The sequence below is a fragment of the Helianthus annuus genome, chromosome 14 (genome assembly GCF_002127325.2).
Source record: "Helianthus annuus cultivar XRQ/B chromosome 14, HanXRQr2.0-SUNRISE, whole genome shotgun sequence".
Taxonomy (NCBI): Eukaryota; Viridiplantae; Streptophyta; class Magnoliopsida; order Asterales; family Asteraceae; genus Helianthus; species Helianthus annuus.
This window is the reverse complement of record NC_035446.2, coordinates 118,423,688-118,447,939: the sequence shown is the minus strand read 5'-3', so window position 1 is coordinate 118,447,939 and position 24,252 is coordinate 118,423,688. Positions and strand designations below refer to the sequence as shown.

Here is a 24,252-nt window from a genome sequence, read left to right as displayed (position 1 = left end):
TAAGAGTGGATTTAGGTGTGATTTTGCCTGAACAACATCAACAGCCTCAACATGATCCTGATTTAGGAGATTTGGCACAGGAACCAGGTTGTGGTGGTGATGATATTCCAGTAGGTGGTGATGATAGTCCGGGAGGTGGTGATGATAGTGAAGGCAGTGGTGATGATAATGAAGGTAGTGGTGATGAGGAATGTGATGGTATCATCCCCATTGCCTTCAACATTATCACCATTGCCTTCAGCATCATCACCACCTCCTTCATCACCACCTCCTGGACTATCATCTCCACCTCCCAGATGATGTAGTGTGTGATACGATAAACGAAGATCAACACGTTGATTCTACGAATACCCGTGTGTCTCTTCCCCAACCCCCAAATTGCAACCCAAAGGCCACGGAATTTGAAGTGAAAAATAAGTTTTCTCAAAATTCAAGTCTGATTGTTTCATTCACTAAAGGGACATATAAATAATGACAGAAATTCGAAACGGGCCTAAAAAAGACAACGGGCCAAACACAAGCCCAAAAACAAAATGCCCAAAATACTTGAAAAAACATAAAAATGGAAAAAACTAATAGAAATAAGCGTTTTCTCGGCTCGGACGATGACCCAAACCGCCGTAGGCGTTTGCAGCAAGATAGAGCTCGTTCTCCCGTTCGTTTTGACTGGTCACACGCCCCAAACGGACCCCCGAAGCCCAAGTTAGAGCCATTTCAGTGAAGCCCCTTTTGTGACCCGATCTTGGGCCTCCAAATACAGGATGGCCCGCTCTTCCACGCTTGGGCCCGCATCACCAGACCATCATCACCACCTACTGGAATATCATCACCACCACAAGTTGGTTCCTGTGTCAAATCTCCTAAATCAGGATCATGTTGAGGCTGTTGATATTGTTTAGGCAAAATCACACTTAATGGTTCTTGTGTCAAGTCTCCTAAATCCACTCTTATAACTTTCTCAACATATAACTCTATAACCTTAGTCAGTGTTGCATGTTCAATCAACCTAAGAATATCAGCATCAGTGCCTATTGGTCTTAACCCAAAAAATCCCTATCTTCATCTGGAATCCTAAAATAGTATTTTATAAGATCTAGAACCTCTTCCATATAACCAAGTTCAATCATCATGTCATTGATGATTACTCGTGAGAAATAGTTTGCATTCACCTTATTGGTCTTAACCCAAAAAATCCATATTTTCATCTGGAATCCTAAAATAGTATTTTATCAACATCATGTCATTGATGTCAGTTAACTCAAAGTAAAATAAGCATCAAACAACAGTAGGCGTCACGCCAAAACTACCCTATGACAAACACACCCCACGCACAACATCAAGATTATTCAAAGCATGAAAGAGGAGCACAACACCATTTTGACCGCCGAGGCGTCTCCAAAGTCCAAACCAACAGGGTCTGTTGCTAATGCATTGGAACGACTAATGTATATTGTTACAAAATATACATCCTCTTATTCTACATATAGATGAATTCAAGGAAAACTTAAATATCACTAAATTATTACCATATTGTGACAATAGTTATCAACTATAAATAATCACTAGTGCTGTTATGCACCCTGTCTTTCCTTGATTCGAGTGTTAACGGCATTTGTATATGTTGTCAGCATGGCTTATAATACCATTCCCAAAGACCCGAACTATACTGATATGATAAAAAGCTTAGTCTTAAAAGATATTTAAGTGTAAAACTGTATCCTTTAATTTTGTTTTTATGTTTTTTATTATTGATATATCACTTTTAAAAGAAACTGGTTTAGCTGTTTAAGAATGTATTTGATGAGCAAAAATCAAATAGTAAAAGATATTTCTCAAAACTAAACTTTAATCCAATTTAACTTAGCCAAGGAGATTTTCACGAGTGTTGTAAGGATCGCTAAGCGTTAGTCGGCCAGTGGAGTACCGACTAGTGAATAATCAGGATTGATTGAGATTAATTGGATTGAAATTTTATATGTAATTTTCAATTTTATATATTGATATCGTTTATTCCTTTGAAACAAGTCAAACAACTAAACCACAAACATGATCTTTGACATCCGATAAACTTATATCTAGGTTAAGAGCTTGGTTATCTGATATGTATTTTTATTAAACAGATTTGTTTTAACACCTTCAACCTATATTTTCAAGTAGATAGGATATATTTTAACACCTTCAACCCATATTTTCAAGTAGATAAAGATATATTTGAACACCTTCAACCCACTTTTTCAAGTTCTGGGTTTTACATGTTTTGGTCAAAAATCTAAACAACGATCAGTTAACTAGTCAATTAGATAAAAAGTACTCTGTGCATTGGTCAAATAACAGTTCTTTAAACCATGAATATCTTTTACAAGAATTTTTATAAATTAGTTATCATTTTTTTAGTTCAAGCAAATAACGAGGTGCCAATATATATTTTATTTCATTCACTAAAATCATAATAGTAATATATTATTAATTTAAATAAATTAATATCCAGTAACAAGTTTAACCAAATCAATTATACCCATAACCAGTAGTTTATAAAAAATTCAAAAACCAACTAATCACCAAAACTGAAAAGACAAATAACTTAAAAACCCATACTCATTTTATCAATATAAATCGATTTTTAATACATCAAAGAAAATTTCAATTATCTCTAATTGAAAAAAAAAAAAAAAAAAAAAAAACCTTCATCTAATAAATTATTTAGAAATTAGAAATAACATTTACTTTAGAAGAAAAACATGGATGAAGATGATGGATCAGATTTCTGGCTTGGATTTTTCTCAGCAAGGAGAAAAATAAAAAGGAGCGCTCAGTTATTTCAGATTCGATCATCTGGGGAAATAATCATCATATCCATCAACATTTAATCAAAAATAAAAAAAAATTGGAAAGAAAGCATCAGAAATATAAAAAGGTTAATAATCAGAAAACAGGGAAGAGACTAATGAAAACCGACTTAGAAAAACATGTAAGTGGCCGGCGGCAATTGAAGAAAAGAAGACGCATGAAGGTGTTTATATAGAGGATGACTAGGGTTTTTCATAAACCCTATTGGTGATTTCGGCGTGTTTTTTTTTCTCTGAGTAAATTACTATTTTGGCCCTTTAATTTAATCACTTTAACTTTTTTAGTTCAGAGTGAACTTAAAAAGAAGAAATGTGAACATCATTTCTATTTTGTGTCCTTTCTGTAATGAGTTTGAGGAAACAGTGGAGCACCTTTTTACGGCGTGTTATGTGGTGAATCGGGTGTGGTCGGAGTTAAGTGTTTGGTGTAAGATCCCCCGCAATTTTTGCTTTCAACTTCAAAGACATTTTGGATTCACACATTTATTCTCAAGCTGGGAAAAAGGCTAAAAAAATCATCCAACGGTTAGTGATTATTTCGTGTTGGTGCATATGGAAAGGAAGGAACGACATGGTCTTCAATCAAATCAGGCGTAGCCCGCAGAAGATTGTGAGGGAGATTAAGTCGAGAGGTTATAGTTGGATCAGAAATAGAACGTCATGTAATCATATTAGTTGGGGTGACTGGTGTAAATACCCTATGTATATGCTGTAATTTTTTGTGCCCTTTGCCCGTTTGGGTCGAGGGAGTGTGTTCTTGTTTGGCCTTTTGCCCGTTTAAGTCGGAGGTTGTTTTTAATGAAGTTTTCTTGTCAAAAAAAAAAAAATATTTAATATATCGAACTGAGATTACATTTTATATCGAACTCTGAGATTGAAAAAATATATTTAATATATGTTTTTTCCTTTTATTTTTCTTTGTATCAACTCTTTTATGAAAAGGTACTTTGATAAAAAAAAAAAAAAAAAAAAAAAAAACTAAAATGCATTAGACTTAACTATTTTTTTTAAATGTTGATAAATACAACTTTAAATAACTCAAGAAAAAACTTATATTATAAAAAAATGAAATTATCAGTGGCCTACAGTTGCGTAAAGAAACTAATGATGTGTTTCGACAAACATAATATTACGACCCTCCACTTTAAACGTCTAGTTTCGCCACTGCCGAGGTGACGAAACTAGAGGGGGTCAGGGGGTCCTTTGACTCTCCAGCAGACCAGATTTCGTATATAACATCATCATTAATATGTTTAGGCTAATAGGCTTTATAGATATTAGTTTTATATAGTTTATATAAGCAAGATGAATTAATGAAACTTGTATGATATTGAAGGCGGATAGGGCCTGATTTTTTTATCTTGCATAGGGCCTAATTTTATTTTAACATTTTTGAAGACGCCCTGAATCCCTGATTGATTATTACTTGTAATAAGTGCCAGGCCTCAAATTTTTTTGAACACCCCTACATATAAATCCATGATTATTTATTCTAATAATATAGAGAAATATAATAACGTGAAAGAAAAATACATCAATGAGTTAGCTCGTTCAACCCTTTAAAGTAGTATCTACCATCCTAATTAACAAATATTATTGAAGTTGATAGAAGTTTTGGTAGACATTGGTATAATAAAAAATGTTTTGACATCTTAAAAAGAAATGTATAAAACAAGATTGAACCACAAGATTTATGTCCTCCCTAGGAAACTAAGAATCAAACATGTCCCAAACAATAAAATTCCTTTCTTATTTCCCACAAACAACTAACCTCAGATTTCCTTTGACCCTCATTTTACAATTTCTCAAAACCATCCCTTCCTAAATGCTTGACAAAACCATAAGCAAAGCAATCTTTTTTATAGTAACCAATCTAACATACACATTTGCCTATAAATCCCACAAACTTCCTCCACCATAATCAAACAAAAGCAAAGAGTTTCTTGTTTGCATTCTTTATCATCTCAATAATTCATCACATCATGGCAACTAGTTCAAGTTCATCCATCATGAAACGGTCCGACTCAATAGTCGACTCCATGCCAGACGCCTTGAGGCAGAGCCGATATCACATGAAAAAATGTTTTCTAAAATACGTTGAAAAAGGAAACCGGATGATGAAACTCCACCATATAATGCAAGAAATGGAGACCGTCATTGATGACAAGGACGAACAGGCTCAGCTCTTGGATAGCTTAATCGGCTACATCTTGCGCACAAGTCAGGTCCATAAAAATCTATATGTATTCGTATACACCGACATATGTATATCTATACTTTCTAAAAATAAACAATGTTTGATCTCACAGGAAGCAGCTGTTGTCCCTCCTTATATTGCCTTTGCTAGTAGACCGAATCCTGGATCCTGGGAGTTTGTTAAAGTCAACTCTAACGATCTATCGGTTGAAGGGATCACTGCCACCGATTACCTGAAGTTCAAGGAAACGATCATTGATGAGACATGGTATATATGCATAATATTTTGTTGAAAAGTTACATGACTGCTAATAATGTTCAAATCTTTCAGGGCTAATGATGAAAACACGTTGGAGATTGACTTCGGGTCAATGGACTTTAATCTGCCAAACATGAGTTTACCTGATTCGATTGGAAACGGTGTTAACTTCACATCGAAGTTCATTACTTCTAAACTTTATGCACAATCTGGCGGCCAACAGCTTGTTGATTACTTACTCTCATTAAATCATCAAGGAGAAGTATGAAATGATCTAAAACAGATATAATTTTTATAAAAAAAGAAAATATCTAATAATCTATTATAAGTTTTGTAACATTTTCATAATCAAATGTGCAGAACCTTATGATCAATGATACACTGAACACAGTTTCAAAACTTAAAGCGGCTCTAATCCTAGCTCATGCCTCCCTTTCTTCGTTACCTAACGATACGCCATATCAAAGCTTCGAGCTTAGGTAAAGTTTAAATATTTGTTTATATACTTTTACTTAAACTTAAAACAATGATGAACATCTACAGATTCAAAGAATGGGGGTTTGAGAAGGGATGGGGGGATAATGCAGAACGCGCGAAGGCAACAATTCGGTGTCTTTTGGAGGTTCTTCAAGCACCCGATCCAGTAAACCTGGAGGCTTTATTCAGCAGGATTCCAAACATATTCAACGTCGTTTTGTTCTCGATCCATGGGTATTTTGGTCAATCCAATGTTCTTGGCTTGCCCGATACTGGCGGCCAGGTAGTTTATGTTTTGGATCAAGTTGTGGCTATGGAAGAGGAATTGCTTATGAGGATTAAGCAACAAGGACTCAACTTCAAGCCTCAAATACTTGTGGTAAGAAAAACATAGCTGCTACATGTTGTAGCCTTGATCAATGTTGTTAAAATCGAACCGAATGGACAGTTAGACCAGGAACTTGACCCTTCAGTTCAGTCCAACATGCTAAACCGGCTTTTAACTAACCATGGTTGAACTGGTTGCAACCCGCATACAATCTCAAATAAGGCTTAAACGAGCTGAGCCCAGCCAAGCCAGGTCGGGCTCGGCTCATTTATAACCAGATGAAATGTTAAGCTCGGGCCAACTCATATATTTTTAAAAATATTAAGTTTTATATAAATTTACACATAAAATAATATTTTTAACATAATCATAATGCCGAATTAATAAACTATAGTATTTAAAATTTAAACAAGCTAACGAGCCAAGCTTGAACCAGGTGACCCGAATGATTCAAATTCACTAATCAAACTATTCATATTTCGACCCGAATTAATCAGGTGACCCGACTTCTTCCTGATGCAAAAGGAACCAAATGTAATCAACAGCTGGAACCAGTAACAAACACAAAACATTCACATATACTTAGGCTTCCATTCAGAACAGAGAAAGGTGTTCTTCGCAAATGGATATCTCGATTCGATATCTATCCGTATCTCGAAAACTTCACTCAGGTATGCTCAGTTGTTTATTAGTTGATTCTGCTTCGTATTCGTGTTTAATTTTGTGTTTTATATGATATGTTGATTGCTTGAACTTGAATCAATAGGATGCAAGTGCCAAAATTGTTGAAATGATGGAAGGAAAACCGGATCTGATCATCGGAAACTATACTGATGGAAATCTTGTTGCGTCTCTCGTTGCGAGTAAACTCGGCACCACATTGGTACGAAAATGTTTATGCAAACCCTAGATATTTTTATTTTGTCCATATCATGGTTGATCGCTAGGCGCTAGTTGGGTGGTGGTGTGTAGACTAGCAATTATAATTTTATATATAATTTTTAAAACTTATATGTACACACACAAAATTTTTCAAAATTTTATATATAATTTTTCAAATACTTTAAAGTTTTGACCAATTTTGGCTTAAATTTGACCGATTTTGACTGCCTTTGACTGATTACCGATTTTCGGTTTGCCTAGGTGAAATTTAATCCGTAAACTACCGGTTACCGATTAATCCTGATTTTTACAACACTGGAGCTTATAATCAAATTGATTATAAATTTTGACAAATTTACAGGGAACGATTGCACACGCGTTAGAGAAAACCAAATACGAAGATTCAGACATGAACTGGAAGCAGTTGGACCCTAAATATCACTTTTCATGTCAATTTACAGCAGATATGATTGCAATGAATTCAGCTGATTTCATCATCACCAGTACTTTTCAAGAGATTGCTGGAAGGTTTGATCTTAAAACAAAATAAATTACTTATTTTGTTGCTGATTTTGACTATTAAACCGTTTTGTTGTCGTTGTTGTTGTTACTTTTTCTCAGTAAGGATAGACCGGGTCAATACGAAAGCCATACGGCTTTTACACTTCCAGGCTTATACAGAGTTGTTTCGGGCATCAACGTGTTCGATCCAAAATTCAATATCGCTTCTCCAGGAGCTGATCAAACTGTTTACTTCCCGTACGCTGAAACACAGAACCGATTCACCACATTTCGCCCCGCCATAGAGGAGTTGCTCTTTAGTAAAGTTGAAAATGATGAACACATGTAAGATTAATATTATCGATTTTTTGTTATCTGTATTGATACTTTGATTATGTAATTAACGTGTTAACATGTTAACATCATCGTTAATGTTAACAGTGGATACTTAGAAGACAAAAACAAACCGATCATATTCTCAATGGCACGGCTCGACACTGTGAAGAACATCACAGGGCTAACCGAATGGTTTGGAGCGAACAAGAGGCTCCGGAGCTTGGTCAATCTTGTTGTCGTGGCTGGTTTTTTCGACCCCTCGAAATCAAAAGATAGAGAAGAAATGGCGGAAATTAAGAAAATGCACTTGTTGATCGAGAAATACCAACTCAAAGGTCAAATAAGATGGATCGCTGCTCAGACCGATAAGAAAAGGAACAGTGAGCTTTACCGGTTTATCGCTGACTCAAAGGGTGCGTTTGTCCAGCCCGCTTTGTATGAAGCGTTTGGGCTCACGGTTATCGAGGCTATGAACTGCGGTTTGCCGACTTTTGCGACGAATCAAGGTGGTCCCGCTGAGATTATCGTTGATGGCGTTTCTGGGTTCCAGATTGATCCTAATCATGGAGATGAGTCCAGCAACAAGATTGCGGATTTTTTCCAGAAGTGTAAAGAAGATCCTGGGTACTGGAACCGAATTTCAGAAGGCGGTTTGAAGCGTATATACGAGTGGTAAGTAACTATTTGAGCCTTGATATATATTGTAGAGTAAAATGCCATTTTCGCCCTGAAGGTTTGGCCAGTTTTGTGACTTTCGTCCAAAGGTTTGTTTTTCCCGCATCTGGATCCAAAAGGTTTGAAATCTTGCCATTTTCATCCGGCTCGTTAACTCCATCCATTTTCTCCGTTAAGTCAGGGGTATTTCTGTCTTTTTTGGTTAACTTAAAGGGCAATCCAGTCTTTTTTTCACTTTATGTACAAGCATTTATCATAATGTATAAGTATTCAAAAACCAAATTGCCCTTTAAGTTAACAAAAAAGACGAAAACACCCCTGACTTTAAGGCGGAAAATGGATGGAGTTAACAAGCCGGATGAAAATGGCAAGATTTCAAACCTTTTGGATCCCGATGCAGGAAAAACAAACCTTTGGACGAAAGTCACAAAACTGGCCAAACTTCAAGAACGAAAATGGTATTTTACTCTATATTGTAGTTGAAAATGGAGATAAAATCGTCGTTAGTTAACGGTTGTTTCTGATTTTTCAGCTATACTTGGAAGATTTATGCAAATAAAGTGTTGAATATGGGGAACATTTACACGTTTTGGAGGCGGTTAAACAAGGAACAGAAAGAAGCCAAACAAAGATACATTGAACTATTCTACAATCTACACTACAAGAACTTGGTATATATCATTTAACTCATTTTCATCAAGTAAAACGAATTTAATTATCAAAAGAAAGGGTTTTTATAAAAAAATGTTTTTGGGTATGATCGATGTCACAGGTTAGGACTGTGCCCATTGCTAGTGATGAAGCTCAACCTGCACCGGTTACAAGGCCAAAACCGGCAACACAGCCTACAACAAGGCGTACAAAATCCACGCTGGAAAGGTAAATCTGTAACCCGTCTTTGACAAAAGGAAAAACATGTTTTGGATGACACGCTAAAGCTTGATAAATGTTCTTTTTTTTTTACTTAATTTCAGGCTGTTTGGAGCTTAAAGGATTGATGGCAATGCACCCAAGTTAAATTCATGTGACTTCATAACAAAAAGATTTGTATACATGGACAATACATGATTAAATAAAAGAAATAAAGCGCCTGTGAACCGTCTTTGAATGAGAGCTAACATGTATACTATGGAACGAAATAATAAAATTCACATTCTTCGTCTATGTTGTGTTTTTTTCTCTAGAAACTGAATTCTTAACGCGAATCGATATTGAATATGAAAATCGAATTAAAAATCTAAACCATGGTAAAGTTTGGACGCCTTAAGTTCTTTAGTCACGTTAAAGTACCGAATCACAGCAAGCCATTGATCCCATCTTTTGAGCCTGTGAACGGCTATCGTGTCGGGAATAAGCTCATGCGAGCATCTCCCGTTTGTACCCGGATAATCATACATGGCAGGCTTGTTAGAAAACCTGTTTCTCGCTTTCCGTCCAGCATTCAACCATCTTCCAACTAGTTTATCCTCAGGACCAAAAGTGTCATTTCTAGGAATATCCGAACTTGCAATCCATTCAACCAAATCCCATGATAAAACAAACCCCATTCCCGACATATACGACACAAACGGATTCATACTTTGGCAGGGAATCACAAACCCGTAGTACAAATCCGATCTTGGTAGTGGCTGTAGTGATAATGCCAGTGGCAAAAGCCGTAAAAAGACATCATCATCCGCCTTCATGACATAATCATAAGACTGAGATAGAATTTGTGGAAGTGAAGAGAAGTAGGTGTATGTTTTCCCGTTGTTCATGTTCTCGAAACAATTGAGAATGATAACGTCGTTGAATCGGAGGATCTCTAGGGATATTAGAACTCTTTGTTCTTGTTTTGTGAGGTTGCAGAATACAAATTTGATGTCTATTTGGGCGAACGGAGGGGATTTGATTCCATAAATGAGGCGTAGGAAATGGCGACGATCATAATTATCTGCTCGAGTTAGGATTCCTATTAGGAGGCTGAATTGCTTTGGTGATGGATGGTTCTGGAGATTTGACGAATAAAATAACGGGGTTTTCACACTGAGGTTGAAGACGACGAAGATCGCGATGAGGAGAGCGGAAACCATTAAAGGTAACATTGAGAAAACAAGTCGTTTTTGGTTCATTTTCGACACGGGTTTGTCTGGATTCATGATGTATGTATGGATACATTGAGGTTCATGTAGAAAAATAATCAAGTAAATATTGTTGGGAGTATTTTATTTTATTTTCGGGTGAAGTTCATGCTTTATGCATGTATAGTGCTTGAAAAAGTTTGCTTTTTTCATAAATTTCATGCTTTCTGCATCTAGAAAATGTGTTTAAAGGAGGTTTTTCTGGTGGAAAAGTGAATATTCAAGTGTGTTTCTCATGTTCCACAAGGTTCATGTGAAGGTTGCAAAATTTGGCATGCTACATATGTTAATCAACTAATCATGATCTCTTTTTCAATAAATGGGTTAATTTTAATATCTTTATTTGTTAAATGGGTTGATTTATATCTACTCAAACTATATAATGAAGGCATATTGTAGATATATATTATAAGAGATTTTATCACATTAGTTAGAGACATATTAGTGTGATTATCTCTCCTATATTTATGTGTACTTATGGTTTAATTCTATAACATAAATATTATTCAACATCAATACAATACTTGGTTTCCCCTTCTCCTGTTACCAAAAACTCTGTTTTATAATAGTGTAATATAATTCGGGTCCACACGAATGCTATAAACACAAAGTAACAAAGCAGAGTCTCTAGTAAAAGAATTCATTGAGATAATACTAAAACCAAATAGACAATGAATTCTATGTGCATGCTATTATAGTTGGCTCCATGGCCGTAAAAGTATCGCGATCGCAGTTTTCAAGACCAAGGCTTGTAGCCTCTTCGCCCTGCATTCATTTTGGATGTACAAAATATATAAGTTCAAATACAACACAATATGACCGGTCAAGGAGTTTCAAGTACCTTTAGGAGGTTTCTAAAGTAAGTAGTCGTATAATTCCCCGTTGGAAACAACATTTCCATTAGGTCCGCAAGGACTAGTTGCGGTTGCGACACAGCTCCATCGAACCAATCTTCAAAACAAATGAAGAAAATATCAAGTCGATTTCAAGGATCCATTGAGAGATTGTTTATGTACTAGTTAACGCGTCATAATGCTTAAGTAGAAAATACCAAGAGCCAGGTCAGTTGAAAGGCGTTTATCGTGTCTCCACACGCTTTCATGTGAAAGAAATGCTAAACAAGATTGATCCTCTATATTGAGGTTTTGAAGAAACAACGTTGCATTGTAGCCAAACGGGTCTGGGGTTAACGTTCCATCAATCAATACATCTACGGTCTAAATTACAAAAAATAAAAACATAAGAATCTTAGTATAATATAAGTTGAAATACGAATTTGAACAAAAATCATGTGAAGCTTACACATAAGATAGCATGAAGTTGTTCCATATCTTCAATAGTTGTTATGTTGTATGTTATTTTGTTTATGGACTCATCCAGGTTTTCTCCACCTGCATCTTCTATATACTGTTGTAACAAGTACCAAAATGTTAGATTTTGACAGTTTTGTTAGTTTAATGACAGTTATTTGAAAAGCATACCTTTAGCTTGTATGCTTCTTTTGTGAAAGTCCAAACACCCTGCACCAACACAAACATGCACATGGAGATATAAGCTTTATTCTCTTTAAAAATAGTTTTTAACATCATCAAAGTCACAACACATGCGGTACACATATGTGGACCGCGTGCGTTGTGAGTCTGATGATGCTAAAACGCGCTTTTATAGGCATACATACATCATTAAACTCCATCCAAGCCACTATTGGTTTGAGCTTTTTGCTTGCGGCAGAATTAGCCAAGCACATGTAATTGCTTTTCACCTGTTTAATTACAAGCATCAAATGTAACCAAACATATGGCCACTTATGACCGGTTGTTAAAGATTTAAGACTCATCAAAAGAGATATAGAAAATCAGACAATGCTCTCACTTACAGCATCATAGATTTCATTTGCTCTCGTTTCCACATTTGCAAAAACTCCCAAGTACTTGATCCACTCGGCCCTCTAACAAACCAACGACTAATAACCATGAGATATATAGAGAGTAGAAAATATTCATGAGGTGTTTGAAATTGCGTTTTAAAGTGATTATATGATATGGGTATTCATATACTAAATCATAAACGCAATGCCAAACGCCCCCTTAGAAATATAGAGACAAGGAGGTACTTGGAGGGGAGTTTGCTCGCCGATGGGGACAAAAGCAACATAGTTGCATGACTGAGTTTGTTGATTGGAGTTATAGCTGATGAAATGCGCGGTATACTGAGAAAATTGTTGTGGCTCACTCTTGTTAAGCATTTGGAGTTGTCCCTCATTATAGAGTTTAAGGAGACATGGAGAAGCTATCCTTTCTGATGTGATGCCTTTCAATGATGGCATGAGTCCTAGAAGCTGTTCATGTTTTTGGCAATCCAATTACAAGTTCAAAGTAGTTAAAGTTGAAGAAAGGGTGCTAGCTAGTAACACATGTTTTTATGTATCCCAGTTTTTGGATTTTGTTAGAGCGGACATTTTATTTGTGACGCGTCTGGTAAATACGACATGACTTGACACAATATAACAGGCTAGTGTTTGGGGTAAATGGGTCGACATGTTAATAACACTATTAAAAACGTGTCTAAACGGTTTCAACCCATTTATGACATGCGTAACATGTTGATTATCATGTTAAAGAGGTTAATAGGTTGACATGACTTTTTATGATTTTATGAGTTATGACATGTTCATCAAAACGTTTATAGTTTTTTAAGAGTTAAATGCCATTTTAGTCCCTGTGTTTTAGGCCATTTTGGCAGTTTAATCCAAAGGTTTCATTTTTCACATGTGGGTCCAAAAAGGTTTTACCGTTGCCATTTTAGTTCACTGGATTAACTTCATCCATTTTTTCTGTTAACAGTAAGGGTAATTCGGTCATTTTATATGTAATTATGTTAACGATAAGTGTGTTTCATACATATAGTGGAGTTAGAAATATAGCAGGTTAGACGGTTGTATAACCATCCTATACGGCTATACTTCATATTTGAAACAAATGGGTATACAATTCACGTAGTTCTCTACTTAAAACTTTTTAGTATTCAAGGATAATTTAACAAACAATAAGCAGTAATAAATTATATATATATTTGTATATAGAGAACGATAAGACTTACAAACAAATGCATAATCTCACCTCAAAGAATGAAACTGCAAAAATTCAAAATAAAACAACCATAAATGAAATATACATTATAGTTATCTTTTAAATATATGAAATGTAATTTCTATAGTTTTTAATATGTTAGTTTTAATTTATAAATAAAGAATTTAATCTAAAAATGAACCTGGAAAATAACTGACATCCATGGAAAAGTTTGCTAATGGAATGACAAATGATTTGATCCTTGGCGTACAATATTTGGTCTTTGCTGCCATCTTTGAGTTACTCTGCACTTCCAAATGCAACATTATATGTTTCATTCATTTAGAGCATAAGTGCATAACACAAATGGTTATTTATATTTTTAAAGCACAGCTTATACACCTTATAATTATAGGAAGGTTATTTAACCAAAAAAAAAAAAAAAACTTCAGAACTATAAACACTACATAAACGTATATATGAATTAGTAATATTTAAAATTCTTATATAATCGCTTAACTTAACCATCACTAGTGCTCTAGTGGTGGCCACGAGTATTCAAGTTCCACCTATGGTGGCCCAGGTGAGTTTTCCCCTACAGGTCTCAAGTTCAAGTCTGGGTGATAGGGGTTTCTCGTTGAAGGGTTTAAATTGGGGATCTAGTGTGCGAGGGGGTTCTCTAGCGCGGACCCGGTTAAGACAACGTATGTTAAACCTCCTGATATTCGCGAATAATTCACACCTTTCAAAAAATATATATATATATATACAACCGCATAACTTGCTCATTATATGTGGTCAATAATATGGATGTGTTAAAAACGGTTTTCATGATTGGAAACATATGGAACACATATTTAATTTTTGTTATATATTGGTAATACTAAATGGTTTTTGGAAGTTAGTTAGGTACATGTAGGCCTTATGGGTCACCATTCACCAAATAAATTATCAAAAAAAAAAAAAAAAAAAAAATCGGAGACAAGTTCTTGCGTCAAACTTGATCGTTTTTTGATAAAAAGATCTGGAATTTCAATTTACATTTTCGAACAAAATTCTTTAAATGGGTATATCGAGTGAGCCCGTGACTTGATAGATTATTAGGTGATGTAAAGTTTTAAACCCGTGATGCGTACCCGACAAAGTGGGCCGAACTTCTTAATTCTCTTTTTTACTACAAAACAAGACAAAATAATGAAATGACACATAACCCCCTTATATTATATATGTGTCTGAGAAAAATAAATAAATCTCAAGAAAGAAAGAACACATTTTTTAACTCATAGAGTAGGAACAAAATAACTTAGTAAAACAAGGATTTTTTGATGATAATCATAAAAGGGGAAATGTGTCAAACAATGTGGTTAAGAAACTTTTGGTTCACTAAAATTCAATGAAATGAAATTCTGATAATATGTTTGGTTAAAATTTAAGGAATTTTTTTTAATAAAAATAGCGATTTCACTCATACTTGCCAAGTAACGTAATCAACATTCCTTCCAAACAGTGAACGTAAACTTATCAGATTCCTCCACTCCGTCATTGTCACCATAACCATCGTCACTAACGCCACCAACATCGTCGCTACTGACACCTCTGCACTTCCATACTCAGTAACTTACACAATAGTCGCTCTCACCCCTACCACTGTCGCCAACGCCACCAAAGACGTTCCTACCACTACAACCTCCCCTGTCACCCACGCCTCCACCATTACAACCTCCACAATTCCATCACATTTGAACTTTAACACAATTATAAATCAAACATAATTATTTTGTCAGAAAAGTGTGCAATGAGTACACATATATAGTTTCCGACCTCTTTTCCACTGATTTATAAAAACGACAAAATATATTTTGGGCTTTTTATATGTGAAGGGTATATACCAATGCAATTTAGCAATGATTTTCCACTATTCCCTTTGTGGAATGATGTTAAATCTGATGAGGTCTCACAACCACTTTCTTTTTCCATTTCTAAGTTTTTTTAATTCTTTTGAACGGCCCAAATGTTTCTAACACTATGTTTCCCCAGTTTCATTTAACAAGGAAAGAGAAAGGAATTAAAAGGAAGAGAGTAAAAAATATGTTCCAGAGATTTTTTTTAGGAAGGGAAGTGGTGAGAAAAGAAAGGAAACAAGGGGATGACTGATGCAAATATTCATCCTCTCAGTTTGGAGAGATTTGGTGAGAAAAGATTATTATGAATCTCAGACTTTTTTTAAATTTCCTAAATTACCATCTAATGCATTATAAATAAACTTTTTTTTCTTTTCCTCCCAACTCGGGAACACATAAAATGTTTAATTTCCTTTCATTTCCTTTTCTTTTCATTAAACTCGGGAACACGAATATAATCACATCTTTTCCTTTCCATTCCCTTATAATTCCCCTTCCTTTCTCTTCTATCGTTAAATGAAACTCGGGAACACAGTGTAAGTGTCATGCCCAAATGTGTCAAACTACTACTACTACTACTAATAATAATAATATTATTATTATTATTATTATTATTATTATTATTATTATTATTATTATTATTACTACTACTACGGCAACTATTCTAGAGATATAAAATAATAACTAACAAACAAACTTAAAAATAAATGGTAAACTGAATAATAATAATAACTTCGATAGGGTAGACTCTGTACACAAAACCATACCTGGATGAGAAGATAGCTCTTGCCATCAAGGTCGTTTTTGATGACTTTGAAGGTATTACCATAATATATACGAAAATAACTAGCGTCTTCTATCTTCGAAATGTTACCGGTCACTTTTACAGCGACGCCCTCCACCATTACTCCGCCATTGAGAAGCAAAAGACCGCTAAAAGCCGACGATAAAACCGCCATATACAATAGTAACATGATGACTGTGTATATATATAAGAAGTTGGAGTCTCACCCTCTTCACAAATAGAGAGATAGAATGTGATGTCAAGTGAAAAAAGACTTGTGAATTTATGAATGCTCAATAACACTATAAGGGGTTCGTATTGATAGTGGGGTTGGGCCTATGAGAAAGTAAGTGTATGTATGTATGTATATATAATATAAGTATTTTATGAGTCAGGTAAAGGTGAAGGCAAAGGGAAGTGGGTGGGTTGGTGTAGATCTTACCCGTGATCTGCCAAGCATATATATAATTTTTTAGTTTGGAAATTAAGGGTTTGTCTTTATGTTTTTGTGGCTTGTTTTTACCTTTTACTTTTCATATTCTCTAGCACGTTCTATATATAAAAATATACATGCATCTCGATCTTATAAATAGATAAATCATTATGTAATGTATTCATGCCAAGTTATAACTAGGTTAAATAATATAACTGCAAGAGTGGTTTTGGTAGTGCGTACATTTTCTATGGGTTACTTTGATTTGTTTTAGATTGAAAGCTCATGTGGGTGAGTAAGATTTTGTAGTTAGTTGTATCATGTTGACGCAAAGCAGAAGCAAATAAAAAGAGCCAAAATCAAGAATCGAAATCATCAAAATTCACATACAAAGAGAGACACAAAGAACAAGGAAACGCAGTCACTGCTACAAAAATACATATTTGCTAGGGCTGGATCCATAGCAAATCCATAGCAAACACCCATTTTGCTATGGATTTGCTACGAATTTAGTTCGTAGCTACAAGTCTCGTCGCTAATTTATTTGCTACGAATTTTAGCTATGGAATCATATTTTGCTACGGTTTTAGCTACAAGAGGAGACGTCACTATAACTGCTATGGATTTTGCTATGGAAATGTTTGCTACGGAATTATTACCTACGAGAGTACGAGGTTTGCTACAAATTTTTAGCTACGGTTTTTGTTACAAAGTTTTAGCTACGTTTTTTGCTACTGAGTTTTGGCTACAAATTTTGCTACATATTAGGTCACAAAATGTTTGCTACGAATTGTGCTACGGAATTTAGTTACAGATTCAACCAAGTAACTTTCAACTTTGCTATGGAGGTTTCTTTGTAGATTTTATCCCACATAATTTATTTTTAAAATCTTCTTTTTATATTAAAATATATCCAAATTCACATAAAGATTTACAATCACAAATAAAACCTGAGTTTCTACAATTTGATAAAAATTATAAGATATATACAATGCAATAAAATATCATAAAATTCTACAATTATTCGAATACAACTTCTATATCCAAATGAAGAAAACACTACTTCATCCCATCAAGAACACAACTTCTTATTGGATGCAACATAGAATATAATGTTTATAAACAGCACGGCTTTCTCTTGATCTTCATCATTTCAAGAACCTTCATTGCCAGCTTTTCTAATCAAATGCTTCAAAGCACATGCATTTTAGAGATTCGAACATGGGCAAAGACATAATTTAAATTTATTAGTGTAATATAGAGGAATAACATTTGGTGTTCAAAAAAAATGCTTCGAAGCAAATTATATGTCCAAGCATATACACCTTTGGCTCATAATAACTAATTTGTTTAGTTGTGAGCCTGCAAAGCATTAAGAACCATCCAAAATCTCAAAACCATCTTGTACAAATGGTTCAGAACAAAAACACGAGAGTATAAAAAATATATATTTAAATGGGATTCATACTTAAATAATGCAAAGTGCACCTGGGACTTAAAAAACAAATATTAGTGGTAATGATGATTAATTATGAAAAGAGATTAAAAAAAAAAAGAAATGATTGCATACCCCGTTACGCCGTAGTTTGAATGAGGAATTAGTTTGGGGGATGAATTAAGAAAATAAGTGTCTTTTGGAAGAAAGAAACTTGAAAAATCGGATAATAGAAATACTTCTCTTTTCTCTTTTCAGTTGTCTCTAAAGAACTCCATAAACAATCAATCCCATATACATGAACCCTGTCATATTTCATATGCAATTAATTAATAACTTAGATAAAAAAATAAAATATAAAGAACATACCAAAGAAGTCAAACCATTATCCATCCATGGAGATGTGTGGATTCTACCTGCATGATAGAAAAGTTTCATTCACTCACACTGATCATGGGATTTATTGGGATTACAGGGCAGGAATTTTAATTTTTCATGGTGCCGAATTATGGGGAGAGATGCAGTTGGAAGGGAAAATTAGGCGGGAAGGGAGTGGGGTTATGGGGCGAGAATTTCAACTTTTGACTTTTTAACAACTTATGTAAATAAATTCTATAAAAATTATATAAATAATAATAAGAAGAAATTGTATAGAAATATATAAATTATTTTTTACTTCTTAGAAACTATAGATAGTTAGTTACGTGTATTAATAGTTTAATATATAATAATTAATTTATAGTAATCAAATTGAGTTTTTATATATAAAAGCATCCACAATAGAGAAGTTTTTTGATGTTTTTACAGAGAGAGAAAGTGATGTGGAGGAGAGAAGGTGTGGTAATGTTTGTGAGGAAAAATAAGAAAAAATGGAGGGAAACGGGTTATGTGAGTGTGATGTAGGAGAGAGGAAAGAGGAGATAATATATGTTTTTGTGTTGTGTGAGTAGCGCAAGAGAGAGAAAGATAGGTATTGGTTGGGCAAGTGCCAACTAGGCACTAGAAAAAACATGAAAAAACACCACTTATTGGGGATGCTCTAACTGATCATTATTAGATTAGTTTGAGTTTTAATGACTCATACATGTTTTACTAATCTATTGAAATTTAAGAGTATTGTTAATTCTTAGTGGGACCATCAGGTATGGTCAAGAGGAAATGAGGTGTAAAAACTTTCATTAGGGGTGCAAACGAGTCGAGTCGAGCCCAAGCTCGACTAGATTCAAGCTCGTTTAACATATGAGGGATCGAACTTGAACCCAGGCTCGTTTTTTATTTAATAAATAATTTATATTAATTATAATTATTATTTTTTCTAAATTCATATAACATAATAAATTTATATATGTAATACATCTACCATAATTTACAAACAAAATTAATTTGAATAATATATATATATATATATATATATATATATAATATTAAATAGAAATAGGCTCGTTTAGACTCACGAGTCGGCTCAAGTTCGATAAGTGAAACTTGGGCTCATGGTCGTTTACTAAAGAAACTTACTTTTAGGCTCGAGCTTGAGTTCGGCTTATTTCGAGCTTTTTTCCACATTCACGAAATGTTTATATGTTGGTTAAAGAAATATATTACTTTTTTGTTTCCTTGTCATGGCTGTAGGACCACACCCCATCTCCCACGGTGATACATCCCTTGGTCATGTGGCCCTTGATATGCCAAGGTTAGACCTTAAATGGTCGATATGGTATGTAACGAGTCATATTATGATGTGATACGTTACAATATGTCATTCACGTCTTAACGTGTCACCTGAACTCTAAAAGCAATGATAGCTCGTTAACCAATACGTTGTAAAAGCCATTGACCGTGAGAAAAACGTTTTTAAAACATATTAATTGAAAAAGCTCGTTAATCTAGTAAATCTAGTAACACGTATGAAAACATGTGAAAAACATGTATGCTAGCCCCGAAAACATTTAAAAAAGGATTAGAACTTACCAGTTGCGAAACTTTCCTTCCACACGCAAAGCGTCTAACGAATATCCACGTTTTATATGCATTTCCTCACCATATCGACTCTAATCCTCCATACTAATGATTTAAAATTGAATCTCAAACCTAACACTATAATTAACTCCAACAAGATCACACGTTCATTCAAACAATTAAACGAAAGTTTGGATTACGAAACTAACCTCAGTTAGTTGAAATTGGATCCTGTCGCTACCCCTTGCTTGCTCTTCATTTTCTGCTCCTTCTGCACAGTGAACAACCTATGGATAGATTATGATCGACCTTGGGTTTTTCTTTGGTGTTATAAAATAACAAATTACACCCAACCATCTACTTTGCGATTTAATCCCTTGCTCCCGAAACAATACATTTTAGAGTTTAAAATTATGACAACTGGGAGTTCCTTCCTTGGGTCCATCATTTTAAGAATATCACACCCACCATCGTTAATCATCACGTGAGCTAAAAACCCATCCATTAATTCGCCAAAACATTGTTGGTGAAAATTGTGATGTTATATGTTGCTACAAGTTTGTGTACGTTTGGTTCAAGATATTTTTTTCTATATTTTGCTACAAAATTTGCTTATTTTATTTTATTATTTTTTAAATTCTTATATTCTTAACTTTGCTACAGATTTTGTGATGAATTTTATTTAACTTTTTTTAAGTAGTTTCTAAATATTTACTTTAATGATTTTGCTACATTATTTTTTCTTTATAATTATTTCCTCAATTTTGCTACAGATGTTGCTAACTTGCTACACGTTTTCCTACAATTTGCTACGAATTTTGCTAGACATTTTATTTAATTATTTTTTTAAATACTCATTTCTCAATTTTGCTACAAATTTTGCAACGGATTTTATATAACTTTTTTTAGTTAATTTCTAAAGATTTATTTTCATGGTTTTGCTACGGTGTTTGCTTGCTATATTATTTTTTTATATTCATTTTCTCAGTTTTGCTACGGATTTTGCTACGGATTTCATTTGCGACGGAATATTCGTATCAAAATGTGTTCGTAGCTAATTCGTAGGAAAATTTGCAACCAATTTTTCCCGTGGCAAAACTTCATAGCAAATGCCTCTTTTTGTAGTAGTGAGTCAAGAACTCAATTATAGAAGTTTGAACCACTATAAGAAACCATTGAAGGATGTCCGCGTCTAGCCTCGGACGTGTTTGTGTGTGTATGTGTAAACGTGTTACTGAGTTTACTTAATGAAAGAAAAGAAGGGTAGTGGAACAGTTGGGTTCCAGATCTTTTTTTAAGAGGGAAGTGGAAGGAAAGAAAAAGAAGTTGTACGTGTTCCATCCTTTCAAAATAGAAGGAAGTGGAGGAAAGAGAAGAGAAGAAAAAATGAAAGGAAAATATTGTCTTTCTCTTCTCTAACATCCTTAGTAAACTCAGGAACATAGTAGCGAACATAATATCAGAAGTGTTTTTTAAAGAGAGAGAATATGTAGGATCGTTTGCACGACCAAAACGAGTCGTTCAGAAGAGTTCTTGTCAATACGAGAGGCGGAAACTAACGTATCGACTTTGAAACAACTAGATATACACTCTAATTGTCTTGTTTATTGATATAACAGCGTTTTACAGCGAGTAGACACTTCAGCAGCACTTCGGCTCTGGAATCGGAAAGTTACAAATGAATTGAACACGGCCACTATATATAGACCAGTCATTTCGCACGAAATGACTACTTGCCATTTCGCATGAAATGGATAAGTCCATTTCGCACGAAATGACCATTTCGTGTGAAATGACTTTCTCATGACCATATCCTATTTTCCTCGTTTATCGTGCCCTGATCTATCATTCTATATACAAGACTCGATACAAGACGAAGTCGACAGACATATGCACCAACAAACTCCCCCTTGGATGTTGACGAAGTCTTTAGTGTCGAGTCTTCGGCGTCTTCAGTCTTTATCAGTCTTCTCGTTCTCTCCGAAGTATCTGACATTGTTAGCATCCTTAATCTTTTCTCTTCTTCTATCAGCATCTAACCTCCCCTTGGATGTTGATCTAATCTTTAATCTCCTCTTTCTCTTACTCATCAGCGTTAGCAGCTAGCATGATCATCAGGATTCGAATCTTGCTCTAAGCAGCTTCAAACTCCCCTTTTCTAACAGACTCCCCCTTAAGTTGTGCTGGGATCGTAGTCTGACTTTCATAAGTTCTAGAATCTTGACCTGGCTCATACTCTGCCCAGGTTTAAACACGAGGACCTGCACAAAACTCTACCTCACAATAAGTTTCACAAATTTAAAATTTTACAAATTTATTCTCTGCTTACCACTTGTAAAAACAAACTCAAAACATCATTTGTTATAATATGACATTTCACAAATTATCTCAACCTTTTAACTTTACTTTTCATCTAGAACAAACTCACCCAAACCTGTTCATCATGTTTAGCACTCGGAATCTTGAAAATCAGCTTTCCAACATCAGTTGTCGAAAATCTTTTTGTATTTTAAAAAATTCATGCTAAAACACACTGAAAATCTTTTTGGATTTTGTGTTTAACGAAAAGCATTAAAGAAATATTTACAAACAATATTTTTGTGAGTTTGTGTAAGAGGATCATATTAGTTTTTGAGACAAATCACCAACACCGTTAACCTTTAAACATTTTATGTGACAACTCTCACAATTACAGGTACCGTACAATTAATTAATCTTAATTATGTGCTTAATGACTGTGCTTGATTACAACTGACAGTTTAAACTGCTTTATGATTTTTGTATCATACATACATATGCATCATATTTCATTCAGTCACTCCATTTATTACACACAAACTTTAGTGACATACTTGATGCACAAAGCACAGTTAGCACACTGAACGGATAATTCAGAAACATGCTGACAATGCCAGCACATGGACAGACAATGTTTTTGAGGCCAGTATGAGCCAGGGACAGGATGTTACACTAGTATGGAGTGTAGGGAAGTAAGGACCATAAAACTGCGTCACTAGGTGATAGTTAAAGTGTCGAGAAGTGCCTAAAACCCACTAACAATGCAGACTTCTGCATTCATTAACAAAATTCAGCACTGTAACATGCTAGTAATATGCAAAAATATGGCAGAATGGTCCTGTATGCTTTCTTAAGTGCTGGGAATTAAAAGTGTTACAAAAATATATATAAAAGACACTTTTTGAAATAATTAAGCACTTTAACAGAAAGGTATCTAACCGGATAACCGGACATTACCTGGGACACCAAATTTTTGTCAAATACATTATTTAAATATTTCTTGGCTAGTCATGATCCCCGTACACCATAACACCCACTAAAATCCCTACTAACTAACATATGGAATTAGATACTTGAGATTTAACTAACATTTACCAACTTGGTCACAAAATTTACATCAAGCCCCCCCCCCCCATGTCCGATTTCGGTCCCAAGGGACCCACCCCCATGCCCATGAGATTTTATCTATTATTTTATTAGAGTGTTTCTTGTTAAGGTGAACAAGATATTAGAGAATGATCTTATAAGTATGGCATCATACCTTCTCAACATCACTTCATATCCTTCACTAGATTCACCCCACTCCTTCACTCTCTTCTCTTTCCCTCTCGGCCACACATAACCGCCACCACCTCCACCATATCAACACCATCTTCATCCATTTCTAAGCTTCATTCAAGACTAGAAGGTGATTCAAGGGAGCTTGCAACTTGTGGAACTTCAAGGAGCTTTATTTCTTACTTTTTCACCATCATTTTCTTCATCTTCTCACTAGAGATTCTTCCCTAGCCTTGTGCTAGTTGTAAGTCTTTGATCTACCTTAGTTTACTTCCATATTGAGTAGTTAAAAGATGTAGTATGATGTATAATACAAGAACACTAAGAACAAGAACTAAAAACATAAACATGAAGCTTTACATAAAGTTTACATAAGGATGAAACATGAAGATGAAATGTTGTTAGTAGGATGTTGTAGTGAACATGTTGTTGATTGTGTGATGATTCTTGGTTGTGTGATGCTAATCACCATATGGAGC

At 34.6% G+C, this 24,252-nt stretch overlaps 3 protein-coding genes, 1 long non-coding RNA gene and 1 pseudogene across 4 annotated transcripts; 1 reads left to right on the top strand and 4 right to left on the bottom strand.

Moving 5' to 3' along the window:
• Nucleotides 1-2,751: 2,751 nt before the first annotated feature.
• On the bottom strand, nt 2,752-2,857 carry LOC118487058 (annotated as a pseudogene).
• A 1,918-nt stretch (nt 2,858-4,775) lies between these two features.
• LOC110909168 (sucrose synthase 7) lies at nt 4,776-9,662 on the top strand. Its single transcript, XM_022154192.2, has 13 exons — nt 4,776-5,071; nt 5,156-5,310; nt 5,374-5,563; nt 5,662-5,780; nt 5,845-6,157; nt 6,604-6,777; nt 6,873-6,989; nt 7,350-7,516; nt 7,610-7,834; nt 7,931-8,497; nt 9,033-9,171; nt 9,273-9,379; nt 9,475-9,662. The coding sequence occupies exons 1-13, from the start codon at nt 4,829-4,831 to the stop codon at nt 9,488-9,490; spliced, it is 2,532 nt and encodes an 843-aa protein (XP_022009884.1). The 5' UTR covers nt 4,776-4,828; the 3' UTR covers nt 9,491-9,662.
• LOC110909169 lies at nt 9,569-10,742 on the bottom strand. The gene has a single exon (XM_022154193.2). It carries the CDS (start codon nt 10,636-10,638, stop codon nt 9,730-9,732), a length of 909 nt encoding a protein of 302 aa, XP_022009885.1. The 5' UTR covers nt 10,639-10,742; the 3' UTR covers nt 9,569-9,729.
• A 419-nt stretch (nt 10,743-11,161) lies between these two features.
• Nucleotides 11,162-16,758, bottom strand: LOC110909170. Its single transcript, XM_022154194.2, has 11 exons — nt 16,357-16,758; nt 13,891-13,993; nt 13,740-13,753; nt 12,734-12,958; nt 12,497-12,568; nt 12,299-12,382; nt 12,102-12,140; nt 11,923-12,027; nt 11,672-11,837; nt 11,462-11,571; nt 11,162-11,385 (listed from the first exon to the last, which is right to left on the bottom strand). Exons 1-11 carry the CDS (start codon nt 16,561-16,563, stop codon nt 11,299-11,301), a joined length of 1,212 nt encoding a protein of 403 aa, XP_022009886.1. The 5' UTR covers nt 16,564-16,758; the 3' UTR covers nt 11,162-11,298.
• Nucleotides 16,759-18,492: 1,734 nt separating this feature from the next.
• LOC110905808 lies at nt 18,493-18,781 on the bottom strand. Its single transcript, XR_002573435.2, has 2 exons — nt 18,611-18,781; nt 18,493-18,546 (listed from the first exon to the last, which is right to left on the bottom strand). It is a non-coding gene; the product is annotated as an uncharacterized LOC110905808 (long non-coding RNA).
• Nucleotides 18,782-24,252: the final 5,471 nt, after the last annotated feature.